General features: G+C 42.6%; 2 protein-coding genes across 4 annotated transcripts in view; one reads left to right on the top strand and one right to left on the bottom strand.

Annotated features, from left to right (window-relative positions):
* Nucleotides 1-14826, bottom strand: part of CASP7 (caspase 7) — a 43228-nt gene extending 28402 nt beyond the window's left edge. Inside the window, exons 1-2 of one of the 3 annotated variants that reach the window (XM_010332887.3) lie at nt 14731-14826; nt 5006-5121 (exon numbers count right to left, since the gene is read on the bottom strand). In XM_010332887.3, the coding sequence (XP_010331189.1) occupies nt 5006-5121 (116 nt within the window). In that variant the 5' untranslated portion in view covers nt 14731-14826. Of the gene's footprint in view, nt 1-5005; nt 5122-13992; nt 14250-14594; nt 14678-14730 lie in introns of those variants that run through there. The other 2 variants (XM_010332875.3, XM_074382902.1) reach the window with 2 other exon arrangements.
* Nucleotides 13455-21338, top strand: LOC141580522 (uncharacterized). The gene is made up of 6 exons (XM_074381582.1): nt 13455-13755; nt 13846-14051; nt 14157-14814; nt 15429-15564; nt 15950-20413; nt 21109-21338. The coding sequence occupies exons 1-3, from the start codon at nt 13455-13457 to the stop codon at nt 14715-14717; spliced, it is 1068 nt and encodes a 355-aa protein (XP_074237683.1). The 3' UTR covers nt 14718-14814; nt 15429-15564; nt 15950-20413; nt 21109-21338.
* The last annotated feature ends 1530 nt before the right edge of the window (nt 21339-22868 follow it).

Below are 22868 nucleotides of genomic sequence, written 5' to 3'. Positions count from 1 at the left end.
TTAATATCCATGTGCTCACTGGACTAGCACTTTTAATTTCTTTCAAAAACGTTTCCTCTGCCTTCACAACTTGGCTGTTTGGCACAAGAGGCCTAGCTTTTGGCCTGTCTTGGCTTTTGACATGCCTTCTTCACTAAGTTGAATCACTTCGAGCTTTTGATTTAAAGTGAGAGACATATCACTCTTCCTTTCACCTGACACTTAGAGGCCATTGTAGGGTTATTAACTGGTCGAATTTCAATACTGTCTCAGGGAATAGGGAGGCCCCAAAAGAAGGAGAGAGACAGGAATAGCCAGTGGATGCAGCAGTCAGAACACACTCATCAATTATGTTTTACAGGGTGTGGTTTGTGGCACCCCAAAGCAATTACAATAGCAACATCAAAGATCACTGATCATGTTTACAGAGATTATCCTGGGGTCTGAACAACAAAAAAAAGATCACTGATCACAGATCACAGATCGTAGTAACAGATATAATAACGATTAAAAAGCTTAAAATGTTGTGAAAATTACAAAAATTTTAACAGAGAGACAAAGTGAGCATATGCTATTGGAAAAATGGAGCCAATAGATTTGCAGGGCTACCACTAACCTTCCATTTGTTAAAAATGCAGTATCTGGCCGAGCATGGTGGCTCACACCTGTAATCCCAACACTTTTGAGGCCAAGGCATGTGGATCACAAGGTCAGGAGTTCGAGACCAGCCTGATCAACATGGTGAAACCCCATCTCAACTAAAAATACTAAAATTAGCTAGGCGTGGTGGCATGTGTCTGTAATCCCAGCTACTTAGGAGGCTGAGGCAGGAGAATCACTGGAACCTGGGAGGCAGAAGTTGCAGTGAGCTGAGATTACGCCACTGCACTCCAGCCTGGGTGACAGAGTGAGACTCTGGCTCAAGAAAACAAACAAACAAACAAAAAAAGCAATATCTGGGCCAGGTGTGGTGGCTCATGCCTGTAATCCCAGCACTTTGGGGGGCCAAGTTGGTGGATCACTTAAGGTCAGAAGTTCAAGACGAGCCTGGAAAACACGGCAAAATCCCATCTCTGCTAAAATACATATAAAAATTAGCCAGGCATGGTGGTGCATGCCTGTAGTCTGGCTACTTGAGAGGCTGAGGCAGGAGAACTGCTTGACCCTGGGAGGTAGAGGCTGCAGAGCCAAGATTGCACCACTGCACTCTAACCTGGGCAACAGAGTGAGACTCCATCTAAAAAAAAAAAAAAAAAAAAAAAAAAAAAAAAAAAAAGATAGCAGTATCTGTAAAGCATAATTAGGTGAAGCACAATAAAACAAAGTATGCTTATATATACTGAAAAATGTATTGAAAAAATATATATAGTAGAATGAAATGGAAGTGATGATGTTTCTTGTTTAATGGCTTTGCCTTTTTCATCCCCTTATTATTTTCAAAGATATTTTTATTGTTGAGCTGGAGTCCTGTGTATTAGTTTATTCTCAAACTGCTATGAAGATACTACCTGAGACTGGGTAATTCATAAAGAAAAGAGGTAATTTATAAAGAATCAATTTAATTGATTCACAGTTCCACATGGCTGGGGAGGCCTCAGGGAACTTACAATTGTGGTGAAAGGGGAAGCAGACATGTCTTACATGGCAACAGGAGAGAAAGAGTGTGTGTAGGACTTTGTAAGTCAAACACTTAGAAAATCACCAGATCTTGTGAAAACTCACTCACTATCACGAGAACAGCATGGGGGAACCATTTCTATGATCCATTCACCTCCCACTAGGTCTCTCCCTCAACACATGAGGATTATGGGGATTATAATTTGAACTGAGATTTCGGTGGGGACACAGAGCCAAACCATATCAGTCCTGTGAGAGCAAAACAAATACTGATTCCAGGAAGTAAACATGCGGCTGGGCTTGGTATCCTTTCTTTTTTCCTTTCATCCTTTCCATCCGTCCGTCCATCCATCGATCCATCCATCCATCCGTCCATCAAAAAATAAGAATTTATAATTCAGAAACAAAATGAATGTCACAAGGATGCCTAATAACATATTTATTGAACTTAAAAATGGTGTCAGACCTTTACTGACAACAAACAAATATGGTATGACTAACTGGCTTGACAGGGACTGGCTTTGTCAACTAGATTATAGAGCAGCCAATTTTCATACATGAATGAGCTACATTAGCAGGTTCAAGGGCTTGACAAAAATACATTTAAAAAAGCATATGGTTTAAAAGCATTTTATCAAAAAAATGGATACTGACAAATGTTTATTAATGCTAGTTTAATTATCTTTTCTGGAATATTTTGAGTTAAACAGACTGCCTCTAAATAAAAGAGGAGCAAATTTAATTTACAACTGTTTGAGAAATTTGGGTTCAAGGTTTTTGATGTACTTCCCAGAAACCAAAAAAACTAAATACCTTTAAGGCTGAATAAAAATTCCTTTTGTTAAGTTAGATAATTGCCAATTCTTTACTTCCAACATAATTAGAGAAAGACCTAAGCAAGTTGTCATTTTTGGTCCAGAACTCAGAAGGAATTTAAAAAATTAAAAGAACTAACTGCCATGTCTATAACAAAACTCCTACCATCTCATGTATTTATTCATGAGTTCTCAATGCTTATCTCTAAAAATGAAAAATAGGAAAAAAAGGTAATATCAAATTCTTTCTTATTCCAGTAGTATTATTTGTCTATTTCTTTAGAAACTAACTTTAAAAGCCTCTTCATTCCATTATAAGTTGAAACTTCAACGCAATTACTATTTCATAATTATTTTGATGAATGACAATTCAACAATATTAATGATACATTAACATTTATTTTTTAGATCAACTGTGAGTTCATTAAAGCTGAAACAGTAACTTAGTCTAGGAGAACTTTCTTTTAATACTCATAATATCTAGAAATCTATCTTAAAATTCATATGGATGCACATATACATACACGTATGTGTTACATAAGTATATAATGGGGTATGATCAATAAGACTTTCAAGCAACTAAATCTATTACATCAGAAGAAAATGTGGAGGAAAAGAGAATTAAAAAAACAAGCTGGAAGGGAAGAAAGAAATATAAAAGTTCTAGCTGTTACCGGAGAGCTGTTCATGTAGTTTTTTTTAATGGATAAAGGTGGTTATAAAATCACTATGGATGTAGATTCCAATGAATACATTTAAAGAAAAGACTTTGAAATGTCAATATTTACAACACACCATTTATTTTCATAATTTCTGAGAAGTATATTGAAAGGCTTTACTTTACTAAGACTTACAAAATGACTATTAAATGATTCCTGTTTCTCTTTCACTTTTAGACAACTTGCTTAAGTCAAATACTCAAAAAGGGTTGGGAAGAGTGAAATATTACTACAACTTTTGCAACTACCTTGACAAAAATGTGTATGTTACCTTAAAATAAATAAGAGAGCACACAGCTTTACATTATTTTGAGGACATATAAGCAAAGGCATTTGAAGACCATTGCTCTAAGGAACTTTCCCTGGGGAATGGCTTGGCCTGCACCAATTTCTCATGGTTTTGTGAAGTCTCAGGAGTCAGAACTAAATTTTCTGGTCACTTCATTGGATATTCTTGACTGTGTTTGGCAAACAACAGAATCTGAGTCCACAGCATTGGGGTTCTCCCACTTTTCCAAGTCCTATGTGCGATGGTATGACCCAAGATCCTCTCTGGGGTGTTGGGAGCCTTGCTGCTCCTCCCACCAGCTCCTCCCCTCCTGAGCACTGCCTGGGAGCACTCCCTAGCCTCAGCCCTTATTCCCCGTCACTATCTCTCCCAGTAGGACTTGGCTTAGGGAATGCAAAGAAGTGCGATGCATCTGACTCACGCTGCCTCTTGTCTCTTAGGAAGCTCTCTCACTGCCCATCCGAGACCAAGGTTAAGGGAGGGTTTAGGGTTCCTCCATATCCTTCTAGCTCTATTTTTATTTTTTATTTAAAAAAGAAAAACTTGTTTTTCAAGTCTCACTCTGTTGCCCAGGCTGGAGTGCAGTGGTGCAATCATGGCCTACTGCAGCCTCGATCTCCTGGACTCAAGTGATCCTCTTGCCTCAGCTTTTCCAGTGGCTGGACTACTGGCATGTGCCACCACACCCTGCTAATTTTCTTATCTTTTTTTGGTAGAGATGAGGCTCTCACTATGTTGTCCAGTCTGGTCTCAAACCCCTGGGCTCAAGCAATCCCCCCTCTTTGGCTTCCCACAGTGCTGAGATTACAGGAGTAAGCCACTGCACCAGGCTAGCCCTACTCTTAAATGGGAAGCACACAGCAGAACCTTTAAGTGAGTGGTGCTGCCATTGTTCAGTTTCTCACCTTAGCATTACCATTACTATCAGCAAAAAGGTAAGCTATTAAACTGCATAGTGCCTCAGTTTCCCTCCCTGGTGATAACATAAAACCAACTGTGCAATGAGGTAGACTGAATGCAATGATACCAAGCATGCATACAAGAATTTAATCAATGAAGCTATTATATTATTAAATGCAACATTCAGAATTTTAAAAGTGAACTCAAGAAAGGAAAAGGTGGGAATTAATCAACAGGATGCAGGCCCCCTTCCACCAATGGAGTGCCTCAGGAGGCACAGGGTGGGAGTGAGTCACCCTAAAACCTCCTGTCCCTCAGCCCCTGGATTCTGTGTCTTTTGTCAAACCTGGTCCCACTGGCAGCAGCAGCCAAGGCTCTGTTCTGAAGGTGCCTGCAAATCTACTCTAATGAGAAAAGTTCCTTATTCCTGGGAACTGCTACCAGACACTCAGCTGCTGAGCAGGAGCTTCCCAACGCCTGGTTTTGCCCACTGCTGGGCTTGGCCCACAGACAAGAGGGTGCACATGAAGACCCTAGTGTTGCTGCATACAGCTAGCAACATGTGCAAACCTCTCATGCTCAGCAAGAACCTCCTTCCCTGAATGTCCTTCTCCTCATGGGTGGGTGGAGATGGCAGAGGCATGGCAGATTGACGTGGTCCTGAGTGTCTGATTAAACAAACTTACTTGAAAAGGGTTGGTAAAAATGAGGACCGGTCTGGCTTAGCATCCACTGAATCTGAATCTTCACTTGCTGAGTCCCCAACTCCCTGCTCTTCAACACAGCCCTGATCATCTGCCATCTGCAAAGAGAAAAAACAAGCCACAAGGTCAGTGGCATCACTGACTTTGTGATATTTTTAAATGACACTCATTAGGTGACATGGTTTTCAATTATGCCTAGATGTGAGCAGTTTTGCATATTTAAGCTTCAGGGTTACTGCCCCATTAATGCATTCAAATAAGTAAATATGCTTACATCCCAGAGACTACATATATGGCAGCAAAGAAAACAAAGTCCTGGCCCTCAGGGAGCTTCTAATCCAGCATCTACAATTTTGTTGTATGTTCACTGCATACAAGAAACAGTGGAAGATTTGTCAAGGTTTACAACAACGAAAAATTCCCCCTAAATTCCTAGCAGGTCACTGAGTGCTCATATACAGTTCAAAAACAGCGACAATCTGGAGTATTAGGCTCTCTTTCTATGTCAGATGATTTTACATGGCTCTATACAAAATAGATTTCCATCAAATTACATTCCTGCTTGAGAATCTTCAAGAGATCCCCATGAACTACAGGTTCAATCCGTCTCCTTGGATTTTAAGGCATGAACCTCCTTCCTTGAATGTCCCCCTACCCATAGATGGGTGAAGATGGCAGAGAAATGGCAGGCTGATGTGGTCCAGAGTCCCTGATTAGTCTGGGAGTCAGCATACTATGGCCCAACACTTGTTTCTGTAAGAAGTGTTTTACTGGAAAACAGCCATGTCCATTCATTTACGTATTGCCTATGGCTATTCCTCTCTACAAGCAGAGTTGAGTGATTATGGCCACAAAGCCAAAAATATTTACTACCTGGCCCTTTCCCACCCCTCGCCCCGCCTTCATTTCCCACATAGCCTTTGTATGTGGCTTATCTGTACTCTGCTGTTTGGCTCCCATAAGACCATGTAAGTTCATCACAGCAGAGGTAGCTGGAGTACAGAGGTTTTACTAAAATATTTAATTAAACAGAAGCCTGGATGAAACACACACCCTAAGGGCAAAGAATTAGCTAAAGGTGATGCAGCTGGCCCAAGGTAGAGCCAGTATTGGAATCACTTTTTTTTCTTTGAGATGGAGTTTCACTCTTGTTGCCTAGGCTGGAGTGCAATGGTGTGATCTCAGCGCACTGCAGCCTCTGCCTCCCAGGTTCAAGTGATTCTCCTGCCTCAGCCTCCTGAGCAGCTGGGATTACAGGTGCCCACCACCACGTCAGGCAGATGGGGCCTGGCTTTTGGCCAGGCAGAGGTGGGCAGATCACGAGGTCAAGAGAGCAAGACCATCCTGGCCAACATGGTAAAACCCTGTCTCTACTAAAAATACAAAAATTATCTGGATGTGGTGGCACATGACTGTTGTCCCAGCTACTTGAGAGGCTGAGATAGGAGAATCACTTGAACCCTGAAGATGGAGGTTGCAGTGAGCTGAAATCTTGCCACCGCACTCCAGCCTGGCAACAAAGCGAGACTTTGTCTAAACAAACAAACAAAAAAGAATGAAGATGGAGACATTACAATAATGTCTTTTACAGTAACTTGGATGGAGCTGGAGGCCATTCTAAGTGAAGTAGGTCAGGAATGGAAAACCAAATATCATACATTTTCATTTATAAGTGGAAGCTAAGCTATGAGTATGCAAAGGCATACAGATTGGTATAATAGATATTGGAGACTCAGAAGAGGGGAGGGTGGGAGAAGGATGTGGGATTTAGAAAACTACATATTGGGTGCAATGTACACTATTTGGGTTACAGCTGTACTAAAATTTCAGACTTCACCACTTCACAATTAATACATGTAACCAAAATCTACCTGTACTCCAAAAGTTATTGATATATATGGACACATGTATATCTATCTATATACATATATATGTACATCCACATACATGCACACACAATGGAAAAGCAACTTATTACATACAAAGAAATACCCATAAGATCACCCACAGATTTCTCACCAGAAACCTTATGGGCCTGGAAGGAGTGGGATCATATAATCAAAGTGCTAAAAGAAAGAAACTGCAAACCACAAATACTATATCCAGCAAAGCCGTCCTTCAGAAATGAAGAAAAGGTAAATACTTTTCTGAGACACACAAAAAATGAGGGAGTTCATCACTAGATCTGCCTTATAAGAAATGCTAAAAGGAATACTTCAGGTTTAAATGAAAGGACACTCTAGCTACATGAAATACGAAGGTATAAAACTCACTGGCAAAGGTAAGTGTATAGTCAAATCCAGAAGATGCAAATAATTTATAGGTAGTCTTTGACTTACAATGGTTTGACTTAAGATCTTTTGTCTTTCCAATGCTGCAAAAGCAAAACACATCATGTAGAAACCATATTTCAAGTAACCATACACACATACTGTTTTTACTTGTAGTACAGTATTGATAAATTATATGAAGTATTCAACACCTTGTTATAAAATAAGCTTTGTATTAGATGCTCATGCCCAGCTGTAGGCTAATGTGTTATGAGCATGTTTAAGATAGGTTAGGCTAAGCTCTGAAATTCAATAGATTAGTTGCATTAAATGCATTTTTGGCTTATAATATTTTCAACTTACACTGGGTTTACAGGGATGTAACCCCATCATAGGTAGAGGAGCATCTATATTACTTGTGCATAAATCACTTTGAACTGTACTAAAGTTAAAAGACAAAAGTATTAAAAACAACTATAGCTTCAATAACTATAGCTATAATAGTTGTTAGTGGATATACGATATAAAGAGATGTAAACTGTGACACCAATAACATAAAACATGGAAGGAGAGAGTAAAACTGTAGAGTTTTTGAATGCCAGTGAAGTTGAGTTGTTGCTGTGGTCTGAATGTTTATGTCCTCCCCACCCCCACAAATTTATACATTTAAATCTATTCACCAATGTTATAGTATTAGGACATGGGGCATTTGGGGTGTGATTAGGTCACAAGGGTAAAGCCCCCACAAATGAAATTAGTACCTTTATAAAAAAAGAGCTGCCTTGCCCTATCTACCGTGTGATAAGATATCATAAATGAACAAGGAAATGAAACTTTGCTATACACTGACACTGTTAGCACTTTGATCTTGAACATGCCAACCTCCAGAACTATGAAAAATATATTTCTGTTGTTTATAAGCTACCCAGTTTAGGGTATTTTGTAATAGTATCCCAAATGGACTAAGTTGTTATCAACTTAGAATAGACTGTTCTAACTATAACGTGTTTTGTGTAAGCTTCATGGTAATAACAAGGCAAAAACCTATAGTAGATATACAAAATATATACAGAAAAGAAAAAAAGTATATCATCAAAAATGATCAAATCACAAAGGAGGGCAGCAAGAGAGGAAGAGAGAAACAGATAAACTATAAAGCAGTCAGAAAACAATTACAAAATGGCAACAGGGAGCCCTTTACCTATGAAAAAATTTCTTTAAATGTGAATGGTCTAATTTTCCAATCAAAATACATACAATGACTGAATAGAGTAAAAAAATAAGATCCAACTATATGATATTTACAAGAGACTCACTTTAGATTTAAGAACACACATAGGCTAAAAGTGAAGGAATAGAAAAAGATGTTCCATATGGATGGTAACCAAAAGAGAGCAGGGGTGGCTATACTTATATCAGACAAAATAGATTATAAGTAAAAAACCGTCAAGATAAAGAAGGTCATTATATTATAATTATGGACATCAATTTATCAAAGATATAACAACTGTACATATATATGCACCAACATTAGCACACCTAAATATATAAAACAAGTATTAATAGAACTGCAGAAAGAAATAGCACTAAATAATAGTAAAGGACTTTAAAACCTTACTTGCAACAATGGATATTTCATCCAAACAGAAAATCAATTAGGAAACAGTTGACATGAACGACACTAGTCCAAATGGACCTAACAGATATGTATACAACACTTCATCCAACAGGAGTAAAACACAGATTCTTCTCAAGTACACACAATACTCCAAGATGGATCATATGCTAGGCTACCAAACAAGTCTTAATTAATTTAGGAAGACTAAAGTCATATCATGTATCTTTCTGACCACAATGGTATGAAAACAGAAATCAGTAACAAGAGAGAAATTAGAGAATTCACAAATATGTGGAAATTAAGCAATACACTTGTTTTCTTTGAGCCAGAACAACAAAACTAGAAAAATCAGACATAAATAAATAAAAAGATATTCCATGTTAATGGATTGGAATAATTAATATTGTTAAAATGTTCATGCTGCTCAATTGATCACTGAACAGATTCAATGCAATCCCTATCTAAATTCCAAAGGCATTTTTCACAGACATATAAAAAACAATTCTAAAATTCATATATAGCCACAAAAGACACCAAAAAGCCAAAGCAAACTTGAGCAAGAACAGAACTAGAGGCATCACATTTCTTCACTTCAAATCATATTACAAAGCTTTAGTGATCAAAACAGTAAGACACTCGCATACAAACAGACACATGGACCAATAGAACAGAATAGAGAGCCTGGAAATAAACTCACACGTTACAGCCAACTAATTTTTGACAAGGGTGCTAAAAATATGCAGTATAGAAAGGATAGTCTCTTCAATAAATGGTGTTGGGAAAACTGGATATCCATATGCAAAACAATAAAAGTAGACTCTTATCTTACACCATACCAAAAAAAAATCAACTCAAAATGGATTAAAGACTTAAACATAAGACCTGAAAACTTAAAACTACTAGAAGAAAGCATAGGGAGAAAGCTCCTTGACACTGGTCTTGGCAATGAGTTTTTGCATATGACACTAATCCATAGACAACAAAGGCAAAGATAAACAAGTGGGATTACACCAAAATAAAAAGCTCTGCACAGCGGGAAGACAATAAAAAAAAATGAAAAAGCAACCTATGGAATGGGAGAAAATATTTACAAACCATATATCTGAAAAGGGGTTAAAATCCAAAATACACAAGGAACTCATACAACAGAATAGCAAAAAAACAAATAACTCAATTAAAAAATGGGCAAAGAACCTGAATAGACATTTCTCTAAAGACATACAAACAGGCAACAAGTATATGAAAAGGTGCATCAGGGAAATGCAAAGCAAAACCACAATAAGATATCATCTCACAACTGTTAGGATAGCTATTTTATATGTATATGTGTGTGTGTGTGTGTGTGTACACATACACGTAACACATATATAATGTGTGTGTGTGTGTGTGTGTGTGTGTGTGTGTGAAGGTAAGTGTTAGCAAGGATGTGAAGACAAGGGAATTCTTGTATACTGCTGGTGGAATATAAATTGGTACCGCTCTTATGGAAAACAGTCTAGAGATTCCTCAGAAATTAAAACTAGAAATCCCACATGATCCAGTAATCTCACTTCTGGCTATATATCCAGGGAAACTGAAATCAGGATCTCAAAAAGATACCTGCATTCCCACATTCACTGTAGCATTATGAAAACAATCTGAATGTCCATCAATGAATGAACAGATAAAGAATATGTGGTATATACATACAATGGAATACTATTCTGCCATAAAAAAGAAGGAAATCCTGCCATCGGAGACAAGGTGGATGAACCTGGACCTCATTATGCTAATTGAGATAAGTCAGACACAGAAAGACAATTACTGTATGATCTCACATCTATGTGGAATCTCACAGAGTCAAACTCATACAAGTGGAGAATGGAATGGTGGTTGCCAGAGGTTGTTGTCAGCGGGCAGGGTGGTTGCCAGGGGGCAGGGTGGAGGAAATAGGGAAGTAATAGTCAAAGGGTACAAAGTTTCAATTGTGCAAGATGATTAAATTCTAGAGATCTACTATACAGCATAGTGCCTATAGCTAACAACACTGTATGGTATACTTACAATTTGCTAACAGGGTAGATACAGTGAATGTTCTTACCACACAAAAAAATAATAGTATTAAAAGGTGTAGGAGGGAAATTTAGGAGGTGGTGGCTTTGTTGATGATGGTGATGATTTCGTCGGTATTATCTATGCTTATCTCCAAACTTGGTATGTATACATGCAATAAATATGCCTAGATTTTTATATTTCAACTATACCTTAATAAAGCGATTTTGAAAAAGGGGAAGACCCTAAGCAAAATGGCTCCTAAGAAAGCCAAGACTTTGTTTTGATATTATTGGAACTGCTGAGACTTTTGGAGACTTTTCTTCATTCATTCAATTGATATTTACTAGAAGTTAGGAATTAGGGATATATTTGTCAGAAAATTGACCTGGTCCTGCCATGTTGAGAAGCAGACATGAAAGAAAGAATGGCGTCTAGGTTGAACTGCAACTGTGGTGTATGCCTTGAGGGTGAACAATCTGTGGCCGCACCAGGGAAACTCAAGAGCCTCACAGAAATTAGGGAAAGTTCTCAGGGGTGAAAACATCTGACCTGAGAGCTGAAAAGGGGGAAGCAGAGAGGGCAGGCGGGAGCAATTCCGGCAGAGAGAACTGTGCACTCATGAAACATCTTAAATGTTCCTTCAAAGGATGTGTATAGCTTAAACTCCTCATTCTTTTCAGACACTAGGCAAGGGCTTTGGACATCACTACTGGGATGTAAAATTCAGGTGACTTCTGTGGCTCAATAATGGGACACTTTCTACAACTTTTCCTCTAAACAAGAGGACATTAAATCTTCTGTCTGAAACCTACAGCCTCCTTCTGGGTTGATGCTGAACACCATCTACAGTGACAGAAGGCGACTCCTCTAATGATCCAAGTCATGAGTGGTGGAACTTGACTCAAATCCCTAAAGCTAAAGTCAGTTACTTTCTTATTCCTATGAGACTGGGATTGATTTTTAGAACCTCCAAAAGGCAATCATAGCCCAGGGTGGTAACCAAGTGGGGGTGTCTGATCTCAGACACATCCTTTCAATCAAACCAAGACTTGGTTTTGACCCCTAATGTCCTCCTTTCATCATCACAGTGCACCGAGAAAATCTAGACCTATCTCAGTTCTGCCAAGCTGCCTGGGGAGGGCATGCCTGGCATTATTTTCTTGTATCTATTCCCTTCTTACAGTCCAGGCTGCAAAGAGCAGTCATTTGAGGGAGACTGCTTATCCCACTGTTAAATATGTCTAACTTCTCTTTAAATGAATTAATACATGAGACACTCAAAGCACTGACAATGCTAGGCACATAAGTAGTCTCGGTGGGTCACTGTAATTCTTATTCTTACTATTAGCCACAAGGACTGTCACTGTTTGCAGTCTGAAACCTTATCTTTTTTTTTTTTTTTTTAAATCATAGAAAGTGTCAGGTACATGGCAGGCACCAAATCCATATTTCTTTATAAACCGAACTTAAATGCATTTTCAAATCCTTCAGCCCCTTGAATAAACTTCTGTCCAAACAACAGAACCAAAGAGACCTAGGAGGGTGGTTGAGAACCCAGAGATCTGGGGCTGAATCAGTTGTTCCACATATTAGCCATGGGACCTCAGACAAAGTGCTCAAGCCTCTAAGCCCGAGTTTCCTCGTCTGTAAAATGGGAAAACAATGGTACCTATGTCACAAGTGGTTGGGTGGACGAATGAAACATTGCATGTAAAATGCTAGGTACGGGGTGGCACATTCAAAATAGTCAAGCAATATTCCCATTATCACCATTGTCCATGAGGCTAAGAAAATACGCAGCTGTCAGCCTTCGCTGATATTTCAAAACCATATCTATATGTTAAACAGATTTTGTGGGGACCCGAAAAAATTCCTACAGTGATTATTCCTAAATATGTTGAACAGGGACCCAAATTTTGGGGAAGTGGTACACTTCCCAGAAATCACTGCCCAGCTACTGTCTAAACTTTCTACTTTCATAAGGGGGAGCTGCTTTTCCTGAAAAGTGACAACATACAATTTGTGCCTCACTTCTTGCCCAATAAAGAGAATCTTCCTAAAGGGCACACAGAGAAGACCCCAAAATCTCCCCCTTTCTTCTAGCAGCTGGGGAGGGGAAAGGGAGGCTCTACTGGACACTCGAGTGCTCTGCTGTGTCACCCGAGGCTCATGGCACTGCTAGGCCAGGGCCTTTACCTTGGTATTCCAGAAACTTTAGTTTCTTCAGAGAGGTTAAGTAACCTCCCCAAAGCCACACAGTTTCCAGGTGGCAGAAGGTGGACTGTGAATCCAGGCAATGGCGGTGCCGAGGGTGAAGGTCAGGAGAGACCGAGGAGGAGGAGGAAATAGCCTGTACGTTGAGACAACCTGAGAGCCACAGTCAGCTAGCGCAGGAGCCGAGGAGTTCAAGAGTAAAGGGCAATGACATACCCACAATCACCTACAAGTAATTTTATTGCTCCATAAACTGCAAAGCTGTCGCCTGGAGCCTAACACTCCACACGTCTAAATGTCCCCGGCCTTATTTGCATCTCCTCAAGGTCCCTCTAGGAGCCCTGCAGCCAAGGATGCTCGGCTCCAGCGTACTCAGCCTCCACAGAGCCACTGCCGCGCGACGCGCACCGTAATCACCTCCGTCCATCCCCGCAACAGGCAGCGAGGATCACCCTGGTACCCATTCAGCAGATGGAGGATCAAGGTCCCACCGCCCGCAGGCAGGGCGGGAACCGGAACCCCAACGAAAGAGCCCGCGCTGTTGGCCACAGTGCCAGATCAGGAACCCTCCTCTCCCACATCTCGGCAAGTGCGAGGTGTCCCCCAGCCTACTCGTTAGGAGGGAAGGGAGGACAAGCTGAGCAAGGCGAGCGATGAAGAGCGCGGAAAGGGCCCTCTTCCCAAAGTTTGTTTCCGCGCCGGCCGTCGGGGTCACTCTGTTCCACTCAACCAGGCTCCCCTAGACCGCTCGGAGGCCAGCGGGGAGGAGGAGGCCAGGGCGCGCACGGCCGGCGGGCGGGAGAAGCGCCGGCGGAGGCGGGGGCTGCACTTACCTTCCTCAGCGCGGCCGGGCGGCTGGGGCCGGCACAGTCTCTGTAGCTCGGCAGCGGGGGTCTGGGGCCTCTTTAGCTAAAGCGAAAGTAAAGCCCCGGCGCCGCGAAGGGAGGAGCCGCCCAGGGCAGGGCCGGGTGGGGCTTGCGCCTCCCTTGGTTCGCAGCAGTGCGCTCGGCCGGGGTGGCGGGGCCCAAAGGCACTCGCGCCGTCGCGCGCACAGTGTCCGGAGGGCGCCGTCTGCAGAGCTGGCCGCGCGCCCTGCAAAGTGGAGCCTGCGGGCGGGAGAGCGCGCACAGCAAAGTTTTCAGCTTCCGGGAACAGCCCGGCCGCCGCGGGCCCTTCCGGGAAAACGCAAATCTGCCAGACTGGCCGCGCTCCAAGTGACCCGAAGAGCGCAGGCTTTGCGGTGGCGCTCAGTGATCAGGGGCGCTCTAGTGGTCGCCTCCGCTTCCCCGCCCCCAGTGTAGACCTCGACCCCGGCCTCCGCACCAACCCGGGGACCCATTTCCCACAGCCAAAGGCTCTTCCTAGCGAGACCCGGATCCCAGCCGGAACTGCTCGCGTCCCTCGGGGGACTCCCCGCCTGCCTCGGCATGCGTACCCTCCAAGGCTGATGCGCCTCGGGCCCGCGGCGGCCTCGGCTGTGGACTTCTGGCCTCCCAGACGGTGTTTTGCGGGGCCGCCCTCCTGCGCGGGTGGGCGGAGGACGCTAGCTCAGCTTTGAAGGAAGTACCCACCTGGCAGCCCAGCTGGCTGGTGGAGACGCTGCGCCTGGATCTTTCGGGAAATGTTTGTTGCGCGCCCCCATGTGACAGGACTGGGTATGCGGCCGGGAGTGAGTCAGGCATGGGAGAGCACGTCCACGGATTTCAGTAAACCCTAACCCCGCAGCACACACACACGGATTGCAGTTCACCCTGACCCCACAAAACACACACGGAATCCAGTTCCCCCTGACCCTGCATCTCTCTCTCACACACACACACACACACACGGATTCCACTTCACCCTGACCCCACAAAACATACACACACACACACACACACACGGATTCCAGTTCACCCTGACCCCACAAAACACACACACACACACACACACACGGATTCCAGTTCACCCTGACCCCACAAAACACACACACACACATACTCACACACACACATACGCGGAATCCAGTTCCCCCGACCCTACATCTCACACACACACACACGGATTCCAGTTCACCCTGACCCCACAAAACACACACACACACACACACACACACACGGATTCCAGTTCTCCCTGACCCCACAAAACACACACACACACACACACACACACACGTCTTTCTTCATCCTGTCTCAAGGAAGCAGCTAATTAACTCAATCACACTGAGGTATAAAATACCTGAGAAGAAACTGTAGTTTAGTCATGTCAGAGACACGGTATTTATTTTTAGGAACCGTCAAATCCTTGAGTGAATGGAGTGCAAGCTTAGCGGTCTGACATCAGGCAAGAACCCAGTCTTCCTCTTTTTGTTTTCTTGCTTTCCTGTGGGCCTGAAACTTCAGTATTTGTCTCTCAAATCTGTTCAGGTGAGTACGCTTTCTTGATTTGAAAAAAAGACTGGGCCCCGGCAAGTGTAAGGGAATAATCATAATTGATTAACTTATGGGAAAATCCTGAATTCCTGAATGTTTTAACTGGCAGTGACAATTTCTAATGTGGCTGCCCTAGTCTTTTTTTAATACCCATGTTCCTGAAATGTTGGAAGTAAACTAAACTATTTAGACACTAAGATAATTTGCTTTGTAAAGAAATGGATTGTGAGTCATCTGAGAAACAAATGCTATTAGTAAAGCAAATAACTCTGATTTATTTAATTTGTAAATCTAGGATCTTGCAGGTTATTCCTGCATGTAGTGAATCAGTGTTACAGCTAAAAGAGGCGTTTACAACGAATCTCTGTTCATTTTCTAGATAAAGAACCTGAGGCTCAGTGAAGTTGCCACATCACAGACTTGGCAATGGCAGAAGTGGAATCAAGTTGCCTTAAAAAAATAATTTTTCATTCACAAGAACGCTCTATCATAAATTTTATCATGCAAATGTCACAATGTGTTGGCATTCAGGAATTCACATCTGGCTCAAATGAAGAGGTGGTTTGAAAGGAAACTTTTTTTCTATTTACATTATTATTATATTTTAAGTTCTGAGATACATGTGTAGAATGTGCAGGTTTGTTACATAGGTATACACACATGGTGGTTTTGCTGCACCAATCAACCCATCGTCTACATTAGGTATTTCTCCCAATCGATCCCTCCCCTAACCTCCCAACCCCCCTGACAGGCCCTGGTGTGTGATGTTGCCCTCCCTGTGTCCATGTGTTCTCATTGTTCATTTCCCACTTATGAGTGAGAACATGCAGTGTTTTGTTTTCTGTTCCTGTGTTAGTTTACTGAGTATGATGGTTTCCGTCTTCATCCATGTCCCTGGAAAGGAAACTTTTTTTAGTTCCTTATTGTGGCCTGGCACGAGAAATTCCAAAGTTATTGCTCTAAGGCTGAATTATCACAGTATCAACAAGGAAATATGAAAGGGAAGACATCATTGTGAACTTTTCCCTCTGTAATAATTCTACTGACACTTCGTATTCAAATGATGTTTTCTTGTAAATGTACATCCTCTGTCTCTCCAGCCTTGGGCCATGTGATTGTTTTATGTTTCCTTTCTATAGTCACATAATTATAGCATGAGCCTTCCCCCTCATTCCAGAAAAGTCCTCCAGCCTCCCCTATTTGGATGGTTTCCAAAGGGGCTTATAGGTGCTCTTGGGCCAGTCCCTCTGAATCTCCCCTCTGGTTCTCCCTTCTGTTTGCTGGTGAATTCCCCATTTGCATCCTCCTGGGCATAGCACCCCTGAGGGGTGCCACCAGTGATTGCTTCTCCAATTCTCCTCAGGACAGCTCAGGCCAGGCTATGACTTTATACAGGACTCCATGAAGGACATTGCAAGATTAACAGAAATGCCATTCTCAGTACTCACAAGCCAAACCCAAACCCTGGCCCTTGGTGAGGCCTCAGCAGGTTTCTGCCAGATGGACAGAGTAGGAAGCTCAGGGTCCAAAAGGAATTTCTTTCTTCCCTGGAAGAAGGAATTCATGTTGTACCTGCTATTGATTGATTGCCTCACAACTTCAAATTTATCCTTTTTGTCTGCTCTGTGAAAATTGAACTAAGCCTTTTAAGTAGTTTTCCCTTGCCAGTGGCCTGATGTTTTGTGTGTGGGTGGGTGGGTAAAGGGCGCTGGAGATTCATCATAGGATGGAAGGAGTTTTGCTTCCTGGTTCTGGTGTGTCTGGTGTGCTCCTGCAGAGGGCATGGCTTCTCAGCATCAGGTTCTTGGAGTGTAGCTGGTGACCAGATCACCCAGCAGCCGCCAGGTTCCCCTGGCACCTGCTTCAAGTGGTTTTGTAGAGAGGGCCTCTGTTACCAGTGGAGGGTCTTGACTAAGAGTTGTCCAAGATCTTGGTGTTTTGAACAAAGAATTGGACAAAATGCATAAACAAAGGAATGAAAAAAGAAGCAACAAAAGCACAGATTTATTGAAATCAAAGTTTACTCCAGAGATTGGGAACCGGCTGGAGCCAGTGGCTCAAGAGCACTGGTTGCAAAATCTTGTGGGTTTTAAGTACTCTCTAGAGCAGGCGTCCCCAAACTAAGGCCCGCAGACTGCATGCGGCCCCCTGAGGCCATTTATCCGCCCCCCCACCCCCGCACTTCAGGAAGGGGCACCTCTTTCATTGGTGGTCAGTGAGAGGAGCACAGTATGTGGCGGCCCTCCAACGGTCTGAGGGACAGTGAACTGGCTCCCTGTGTAAAAAGTTTGGGGACGCCTGCTCTAGAGTACTTAAACCAAGTAACCTATTGGTTACTTGGTTACACCCTATGCACATGAAGACTTAGCCAGAGACCAGTCTGATTGGTTGCAGGAGGTGACCAATCAGAGGCTGAAGTGAAGTTACAAAGTTACACCCTATGCAGATGAAGACCCGGCTGGTGACCAGTTTGATTGGTTGAAGTGAAGGCTTCCGGTCTCCAGAGCCTATTCTCCTGCCTCACCTTCACTGAGATGCCTCATGAACTGCTCTCTCTCTGGCACCTAGAGGGCGGATTTCCAGAAAGTTCTAAAGGACAAATTTCTAGCAAGTTTCATGGGCATGGCACCTTGATGACTTCTCTGTCATCTAGGGAGAGCCTCAGCCATGGTGTCTTCAACAGGGTTTGGCTCTGACCCTTTTTTTTTTTTTTTTTTTGTAATGAATTTATTAGTTGTACGTTTCAGCTGTTCCCCACTGGGCCCTCACAAGCCAGTGTGAGCTGACTCCAGCATGTGCTGCCGGCAGGGACAAGACCCCGGGAGGTGAGGGGGAGATGAGGGCATACTCTGGGTGTCTATCTCAGCTCTAGGGATAGTGGCTAGTTGTGTTATGTTCTTAGGGCTGAATTGTGTCTCCCTAAATGCATATGTTGAAGTCATAATCCCCAGTACCTTAGACTATGACTGTATCTGGTAATTAGGATGGGCCCTAATCTGAATGACTGGTGTTCTTAGAAGAGGAGGTCAGGACCCAGACAGATACAGAGGGAAGACCGTGTGAGGACTTAGGGAGAAAGTGGCCATCTACAAGCAGAGAGCGGCCTCTGAAGAAATCAGCCCTGCTGATACCATGATTCTTGGATTTCTAGCCCCTGGAACTGTGAGAAAATACATTGTTGTTTAAGCCACCAAGCCTGTGGCACTTGGTTATGGCAGCCCTAGCAAAACAACACATATGTCATTTGCAAGGATATCTGCTACTGCTGTAGTTTTCAGAGTTCTCTTTACTTCTTACTAACCAACCTCTTGATATTCTAGCTCACTGTTACGGTTTATAATTTGTTATACAGTTGATCCTCCATATCCCCAGGTTCTGCACCTGAGGATTTAATCAACTGCAGATCAAATATACTTTAAAAAAAAAGCAAAAATAACATTACGATAATACACATGATATAAATTTAAAAACAGTGCAATAGCTACGTACATAGCATTTATATTGCATTAGGTACTTTAAGTAGAGATGATTTAATGCATATGGGAGATTATACATAGGTTATATACAAATACTATGCCATTTTATATAAGGAACTCGAGCATGCATGGATTTTGGTATACTCAGGGGCCAACCTCCCCATGGATACTGAGGGATGACTGTGTTCATTCAGCTTACTGTGTGGTTTCTCTCTCCTGAGTGGGCCCAGATGGATACACCTGTGTATCCCCAGTCTAAGCACTGCTGTGGGGTCCAGCCCTATAGGGTCCCCTGAGTCCCTCTCTGCAGGTGTGGAGACGAGAAATTGTAGAAATAAGAGACACAAGACACAGAGATAAAGAAAAGAAAGTTTGGGGCCAGGGGTCCACTGCTATCCAAAGCATGGAGATCGGCAGTGGCCCTGAGAGCCTGGACACTCTGACTTTTATTGAGTACAAAGCAGGGGGAAGGGCAGGTAAGATGAGGTAATGGTGGTCAGTGATAGGGTCAGGTGAATCACGTGTCTTGGAGATGGGGGCCCAAGACTTTGAAGAAGCCGAGGCAAGGAGAAAACCTAAGGTGTCAGCATTTTTTTCATATTTGTCAAGAAATAACAAGGTCACTAAGATTTATGTTATGATTACTACTTCTTATCTTCTAAGAAAAAGAGGAACCAGGTGCAGAAGCAGAACTTGAAAGTAGCCATAGAATGTGACCGCTGAAGCACAGCACCACATAGAAACAGTTAAGTCCCCAGATGTCTGTGGGCCTCCCTGACAGCTGTCAGGCCTGCCGCAAGAGCTTGGGAGAGTGGAGTTTTCTCCTAACTCCCCTGAGGAAGGAGACATCTCCATCACCTTGGACGTCTCCTTCCCTAGCTGGCTAAACAGCAGGTGCTTTCACAGCTCTGACGCTGCCGCACAGCCAAGGTGTCCTCCAGCAGCCCTTATGCCGGCGTGACAGAGGACTTAGAGCATCTTGCCTTAGGGTCACCTCTTTTCCAATGCCACTTCAGTCCCATACTTCTTGACCTGAGACTTATTAGTAAGATTAAAGATTATATAATTATATGTGTTATATATTTATGATTACATATGAATAGTGATGTGAATATTTATGATTATATATAGGAATAAGTATGTGTGACTAAAATCTCTAATTCTTTTCTAATTCTGTGTTTATATGAGAACATACTGAGGCTTCAGACTCCTGCCTCAGCTCTTGCGGGGTTTCCCCCCACACATTGCCTTGTTTCTGATTCTGCGACCTTCAGCGTTATGACTATCATAACTATCCATTTTCTGACGCGGAGAGAAACTTCCACCCCACCCACAGGGTGTGTCATTGTCTCCTGGCCAAGGAAAAGGTAACCCCAGCAGTTGGATATTATTATTCACACTTGAATAAGAGTCTACTGCAATCAAAGCCCGCGCCATATAGGGCTGAACTGATTCGTAAATCCTTTTCTCTGCCTCCCTCTCCACTCCCTCTCCCCAAGAGAACATCAGACATGGTTACTCCTGATATCCTGTGAGCAGTCCCTTGGGCCAAGAGTTGCAAACTAGCACCTGCAGGCCACTTATGGTCTGTGTTTGTATAGCACACAAGCTAAGAATGGTTCTTACCTTTTTAAAGGGTCATAAAAAACGAAAAGAATAAGAAAAGGTGCAACGGAGATTGACTGTATGTGGCATGCAAAGCCTAAAATATTTACAGCCTGACATTTACAGAAAAATGTGTGGACCTCTATCTCACACCAAATGAGACAATCCCATCTTCAAAGCAAACAATCACTATGATGGTTACTATGTGGTGTCAATTTGATGGAACTGATAGATGCCTAGATGGCTGATAAAGCTTTGTTCTTGGATGTGTCTGTGAGGGTCTTGCCAGAGGAGACTGACATTTGAGTTGATGGTCTGGGAAAGGAAGACCCACCCTTAATGTGGATGGGCACCATCCATTGGGCTGCCAGCTTGGCTAGAACAAAGCAGATGGAAGCAAGGGGGTAAGCTTGTCTGCTGAGTCTTCTCCCTCTTTCTCTCTTCCCATGCTTTTCAGGACACTAGACCTCTTCTCCTGCCCTTGGACATCAGACTCCAGGTTCTTCAGCCTTTGGACTCTGAGACTTGCACCAGCGACCTCCCAGGGGCTCAGAATGAGAGCTGCACTGTTGGCTTCCCTGGTTTGGGGGCTTTTAGACTTGGACTGAACCAAACTACTGGCTTTTCCCTTTTCCCAGCTTGCAGCCTATCATGGGACTTTGCCTCGTAATTGTGTGAACCAATTCTCCCTAATAATCTCACATATATATATATGTGAGAGTATTATATATATATGAGATTATTATATATAATATATATTATGTATATTATATTAAATATAATATATATTATATTTAATATATAATATATTATATTAAATATAAATATATAAAATACATAAAAATATATTAAATATTATATTCTATTAAATATATGTTATATATTTAATATAATATAAATATATATTATATTAAATATATTATATTAAATATAATACATAATATAATATATATTATATATATTATATTATATAATTTATATAATATATATGACATTATATAATATATGAGATTATTATATATAATATGAGATTATATATATGTATCTCACATATATATGTGAGATTATTATATTTGCAAATATACACATATATATATATATATATATATATATATATATATATTCCCTATTGGTTCTATCCCTCTGAAGAACACTGACTAATATATAACTTTAAACCAAAGAGTGGCTTCAAGCCAGATTTAGGTTTGAGGAGATGTAGATTTTCTCTAATTTTCATGGACACAGTACAGTTTCCATAAACCAACAGATCACTTGCTCGACCTCTCAGAGTAAAGCTTGGGCATTAGGTAACCTCACCAATGTTTAGGTTTCCCTCAGGTGATAAGAGCTCCTTGCCTGATGAAGGTCACCATCATCTAGTGCTCAGGCCTTAATGACTGCACAGAAGAACTTCACTCCGAAGTCGCTGAGCCCCATCAGCCAGGACCAGTGGAACTTTGTCCCAAAAGAATACCCCCAGTAACTTCTCTTAAGGCACTTGGAAGCCCCCAGGGATGGGGGTGAGGGTGGTGGGCAAGGGTAGGTGTGACCTGGGAAAGCATGAGAGCTTGAGACGAGGCCCTGCTTCCTGAATTCTCCACCCCAACTGTGTCGACTCAGGATTGTACAGTGCAGAGGAGTGGACAGGTGGAACAGAGTTGGCTCCATCAGCCTGGAAGAGCAGGACAGTGGGAGTTCATGATGCAGCTCATATCTGCCACTGCCAGTTTCCTTAAGTGACCCACTGTGGGGGGTACCTGCTATCACATCCACTCCGCTCACCAGTGTTAGCCCCATGCATGTCACCAGTTCCCCCTTACACCCTCACAGCAATGCCCCTCCACTTCCCTGCCTCTGGGTTTTCTCCAAGCTGCCTAAGTCTGTTCGGCTTGTGCAGAGAGGTCTCCCCTAAAGGTATAGGGGAATTAATGACCCTGACAGTAGTCCTCGACCAATGGGGGACAAGTGTTCAGTGGCTGCGTCCCAGCCCACCATCCTTCAGTGGAACCATTCTGAGGCACATTCTACACAAATCTCAGAGTGTCCCCAAAAAAACTGCTCCAGCTGCCCACCATGGTATAATATCTGTGTAGAATATGCTCTCTATTGACTTTTCTCTTTTCCCTGGCTCTCGCCTCAGACCCTCACTCCTGCCTCACGGGATGACCTCCCGAATAACCTCACTGCTCCCAAGTCCTTGCTGAAGGGGGAACCTAA

The sequence above is a fragment of the Saimiri boliviensis genome, chromosome 12, assembly GCF_048565385.1.
Source record: "Saimiri boliviensis isolate mSaiBol1 chromosome 12, mSaiBol1.pri, whole genome shotgun sequence".
Lineage (NCBI taxonomy): Eukaryota > Metazoa > Chordata > Mammalia > Primates > Cebidae > Saimiri > Saimiri boliviensis.
Note: the sequence above shows the minus strand (reverse complement) of the source record. Positions and strands in the feature narration are given on the sequence as shown.

What these genes read in the sequence shown, in the direction of transcription:
- LOC141580522 (XM_074381582.1), top strand. Translation starts at nt 13,455, where the DNA reads ATGTCCCCGGCCTTATTTGCATCTCCTCAAGGTCCCTCTAGGAGCCCT. An exon ending in CACATCTCGGCAAGTGCGAG is followed by an intron (nt 13,756 to 13,845) that starts GTGTCCCCCAGC and finishes CTCTTCCCAAAG; the next exon opens with TTTGTTTCCGCGCCGGCCGT. An exon ending in TCTGTAGCTCGGCAGCGGGG is followed by an intron (nt 14,052 to 14,156) that starts GTCTGGGGCCTC and finishes CTTGGTTCGCAG; the next exon opens with CAGTGCGCTCGGCCGGGGTG.